This window comes from Cryptosporidium hominis (assembly GCF_000006425.1).
Source record: "Cryptosporidium hominis TU502 chromosome 5 CHRO015005, whole genome shotgun sequence".
NCBI lineage: Eukaryota > Apicomplexa > Conoidasida > Eucoccidiorida > Cryptosporidiidae > Cryptosporidium > Cryptosporidium hominis.
The window spans coordinates 10,928-15,629 of record NW_667311.1 but is presented as its reverse complement, the minus strand read 5'-3'; the positions used below and the strand labels follow the sequence as shown (position 1 = coordinate 15,629).

Genomic DNA, 4,702 nt, shown 5'->3' with positions numbered 1-4,702 from the left:
GAATGATGCAATTCGATTCTTTAATTCTTTATATATAATAAAAGATTCCGAAATTTTTGATGAATCTTTACAAGATAGGATTATTTCTGTGGCAATTAAACATAAAAGAAGAGAGTTAATTTTAATAAGATTTTTCACAACTTTCAAAGTTGATAAAAGTAATGATATGGAATGGATTTTTAATGAAATAAAGTTTACTTTTAAAGATGAAGATAAAATTAAAAGATATTTCTTAATTAATAATAAAGATGATAATAATATTGAATTAGGGTATCAGAAAAATAATAAAATAATAAAAGAAGAATTATTTGAATTAATATTAAAATCAATAGAATTTATTTTGGATAATAATAATACAAATAAATAAAAATAAACAAAATTAAGAGATAATAGTAAAATAATTAATAAAAAGGATTAAAATTGAAATATTTATGGATAATTTTTTTAATACCCTCAAGATCAATTTGTTGTATTTGTTTAAGCTTATCATCAATACTGGTATAATGGTTATTGACTATTAAATCTCTACCAATTTCTTCAAATAATGTTCCAGAATTTTCATATAATGAAGTTAATTGATATGAAAGAATTCTCTTAACTCTAATAATATCGTCTTCAGTAATTAATGAATGTAGGTTTTTAAATCGAGAGCTAATTAATTTGGCATTTTCCATAATAGCTTTGGGACTAAGATCACTATTGCTTTTAAGGTACCATCCAAATAAGCCTAAAAATGAATTAGAAAAGAATTAAGAAGAGGAATAAAGATATAACTTACCTGTATCTTTATAACAAGTATTAAAAGTTTCAAAGAATTCAACATGGTCTTTAATACCAGAAAGAATTCTTTCAATAATTTGGTTTTTATATCCAGTTACTCTATTAATATTATTGGTTCCATATTCCCCTAGCATACTTTGGAGAAACATAACTTTAAGAAAATCTTTGGAATTCCAAGATGTACCATTGTATGCCATAGCAAGAAGAGTCTTTCCATCACTATTGTTTTTTTTGTGTACTAATACAGGATGATTTTTATCAGAGTTAATTTCGTTCAAATATTGAGAATTGGGTAAATTAGTATTTTTATATCCCTTTAAACCAAGTAGATTTCTGGAGTTATTTGAATCATTTCCAAAATAAGTTTCAGCAATATTCTTAAAAGAACTATGGTCAATATTACCAACTCCTAGAATCATCATTTTCTCTGGAATATAATTAGTACGTATATAATTGATCAAATCTTCTCTTTTGAATCCAAGAATATTTTCTTTTGGACCAAGAATAGTATTTCCAAGTGGATGATTCTTATACATTTCTCTATGTAAATCATCAAAAATAATCTCTTCTTCAGATTTGCTTACTTCTTCCATTTCTCTTAAGACAACTCCTTTTTCTTGTTCAATAGCAGATTTACAAAATTTGGAGTTTTTAATAATATCACTCAAAAGATCCATGCACTTTGGTAGGTCTTGATTAAAGCATCTGATTTGATAAACCGTTTGTTCGCGAGTAGTATATGCATTCAAATGGGCACCTAAGTCTTCAATTTGGCTTTCAATTTCTTTTCTAGATCTATTGTATGTACCTTTAAATATGAGATGTTCCAAAAAGTGAGCAATCCCATTTTTTCCTGGGTCTTCATTTCTACTTCCAGAATCTACCCATAGTCCAAAAGTTAGAGAATTAGGAATACTGTCAATTCCAAACTTCATGGTTGCAACTCTCATCCCATTTGAGAGTTTGGAGATCTTTAAATCTGGATCATTTCTTTTAAAACTCAGAGTGCTGTTAAATCTTGCATATCTAGTAGGCAATACTCGTAACAAATTTGAACATCCAAGTTTTAGTATGGAGTTTTTTAAAATTAAGCTCATTTTTTTTTCTACCCTTTTTTTTATCAAAAGCTTGAGAACTTTTTATTTAAAAATGATACAAAAAAATAATAATAGTAAATAAATCCTCTATCTGAGAGCTCTTGTGCTTTTACCTGGATTTTTTCTCGATTTTAATAATCAAAGCATTATTAAATCTATATAATCTTGCAATGTAATGAAAGAGGCTTTAACCTTAAATGCATTTCCTTTTCGTTAAATTCAAAATATTTTAATTAGCAAGGTAACCCTTAGATAATTATGGGTAAAACTCCTTTATTGGTAAAGTAATCTCAAATTATTACTCTTTTCCACTTCTTTTTCAATCCTTTTTTTTCCATACAAATTTTAGGGAAAAAAAATCAAGCTTTAAATGACATATATAGTGCGCGCTCTTTATTTTGCCATTAGGCGGGAAGCGTGGTACCGGCATGTTGCCATTTTTGAGGTGCATGTGAGGGGGAGTTGCATGCGCGATTGCATGTGAATACTTGCAAGCCGGTAAATTAGAATTGCGTCAGAGGGAGAATTAAAATAATTTCAGATATAAAAAATTGATCAATAGGGTTTAATGAGAGTAAAATTGAAAGAATATTAAATTCAAAGAGACTTTGGATTGATAAATCTGAATATAAATGAATATATTAGTTATTTTACATCAATTGAAACTTACACGAATTCAAATAAATAAAGTAACAGCAAGAATTTAAAGACTTGATCTTACCTCAGTAAGATTTATTTTGAGTGGTCTAAAGCAAATAATTTGTGATAGAGAGAAGAAAAAAAAGACTAAAATACCAGAAAATTGAATTGAAATACAATTATTAAAAGACTGGATAAAAAAATATAATTTCATTTAAAAAAAACACAAAAATTAGATTGGAAGAAAAATGATGGATAATCAAATTAAGATAGAACATGGATATGGAGTTAAGAAAGCAATTGAAAGCAAACATTTGGTTTTCTTAATGTGGATTGTACTAAGCTTAATATTTACACTTTATTCGAAATGGTTAATGAATAATTACTTTCCTTATCCTATTACAATGTCCCTAATTCATATGATCATTGCTTCGATTCTAAGCCATGTGTTTGGAGGTTTTGTTAATAAAAGATTTGGAGATAAATCCAGATTTTCTTCTATTGGAGAATTGAGTTTCCAAGAAAAAAAGAGTATTTTGGTTTTTAGTATAATTGTGGCAGTGAATATTTGGTTCTCCAATGCCTCTTTACACCTGGTTTCCATTTCTCTTCATCAAATGGCAAGAACTACAATTCCACTCTTCACTATGGCATTGGGTATCCTTTTTTTTAAACACAAATATAGATTGTCTCAGATTCCTCCTGTCATTTTGGTTATTGTAGGAGTAGCAATCACAGTGAATGGTACTCCAGAACTTAGTATTTATGGCTTGTTTATAGTATTCATGGGATGTTGTGTTTCTTCTTTGAAAGGAATTGTTGCTCAGAAGTTACAGGTTGAGAATCTGAAGATTAATGCAATAATTATGCTTCAATACGTTGGACCTGTTGCATCTTTAACTTTGGGATTTTTTTCAGTAATTCTTGGAGAAGCACAAAAGATATCAAAAAAAAGCGAAAATATGGATAAAATTTCATTCTTGATGACAAATGTACTGTTAATATTTGCAGGAATATTGGCTTTTGGTTTAAATATTTTAAGCCTAATGAGTTCTTCCATAGTATCACCTCTAGCTATGAATATTGCAGGTAATGTGAAGCAACTTCTGACATGTTTACTTGGATGTTTTATTTTTGGAAATATTGTAACTGATAAATTACTTTTGGGTATTTTACTAACTAGTTTGGGTGCTTTATGGTATTCTCTTGATAAGCAAAAGGATTCTGGTAAGAAAAAAGTCAGGTATGTAAAGGGAAGGTATATTGATAGGGTTGGATTGGGAATTCCAAATGAAATGGGCACCCCACACACTAAAAGGGTTAACAACAAAAATCCTAGCTTAGAATCTATTGAGATTAAACAAATTGGGGATTGTAATAAAACCCAAATTGTTCAGGTATCCAAAGAATCAGAAATTCATTTAGAAGAAGATGTTGTTCTTAAGCTTACTGGCCAAATAGATGGAACTGAAATAAGCCTTGAAGATGATCACCATATCTCTTCTAAAGAAGTAAGTTGCTACCTAAAGATGGAAAGTATTATAGAAGAGGAGGAATGCCAAGAAATTCAAGTCAATTTAGAGCCTGAGGATTTGGAGGAAGTTGATAATGGAGATTATACCTTTAAAAAAATAACAGATTTAAACAATAATATGGATATTATAGTTTTAGAGTCTGGCGCCAAAAGTTCACAAAATTTGGATGAGAATATAGATTACAGTAACATTCAGAGTTAGAAAAAAATGGAGTTAAAGGCAAAGAGACTATATTTTTAAGTGTTAGACCTTAGATTTTCCCAGGTTTTTATTTATTGATAAATTTTTTTTCTAATTCAAATTAGAATTATGGTTTGAATCTATTAAAGATGCATGGTTGCATAATTGAGCCAATAGAGGGGTCCTCGCGAAAGCGTAGAAGTATAATGTCTATAAAGAATGGAGGTATTGGATTTCAAGGAAGGCTGAATAAGCAAGAATTAACGAATAGAGAAATAGATGGTAGACAGGGACCAGATAAAGAAGTCTGAAAGGTTGAATTGAAAAGATATTAAGAAAAGGAGGAAAGTTAGAAAAAGGGAGAAATAATAGAAAGAGGGAGAAAGAGAAAGAGAGAGGGAGAAGAAAGTAAGGGTGAGAAAAAAGATAAAAGGGGAGAAATAGTAATTTAAGGTCTGATAGAGGAGGTAG

The 4,702-nt window shown here is 29.1% G+C and overlaps 3 protein-coding genes across 3 annotated transcripts; 1 reads left to right on the top strand and 2 right to left on the bottom strand.

Moving 5' to 3' along the window:
* Positions 1–401: 401 nt before the first annotated feature.
* Chro.50032 (hypothetical protein) lies at positions 402–674 on the bottom strand. The annotated part of the gene is made up of 1 exon (XM_661673.1): positions 402–674. The coding sequence occupies one exon, from the start codon at positions 672–674 to the stop codon at positions 402–404; it is 273 nt and encodes a 90-aa protein (XP_666765.1).
* Positions 675–749: 75 nt separating this feature from the next.
* Positions 750–1,877, bottom strand: Chro.50031 (mitochondrial processing peptidase beta subunit). Its single annotated transcript, XM_661672.1, has 1 exon — positions 750–1,877. The coding sequence occupies one exon, from the start codon at positions 1,875–1,877 to the stop codon at positions 750–752; it is 1,128 nt and encodes a 375-aa protein (XP_666764.1).
* Positions 1,878–2,764: 887 nt separating this feature from the next.
* Positions 2,765–4,252, top strand: Chro.50030 (hypothetical protein). Its single annotated transcript, XM_661671.1, has 1 exon — positions 2,765–4,252. The coding sequence occupies one exon, from the start codon at positions 2,765–2,767 to the stop codon at positions 4,250–4,252; it is 1,488 nt and encodes a 495-aa protein (XP_666763.1).
* Positions 4,253–4,702: the final 450 nt, after the last annotated feature.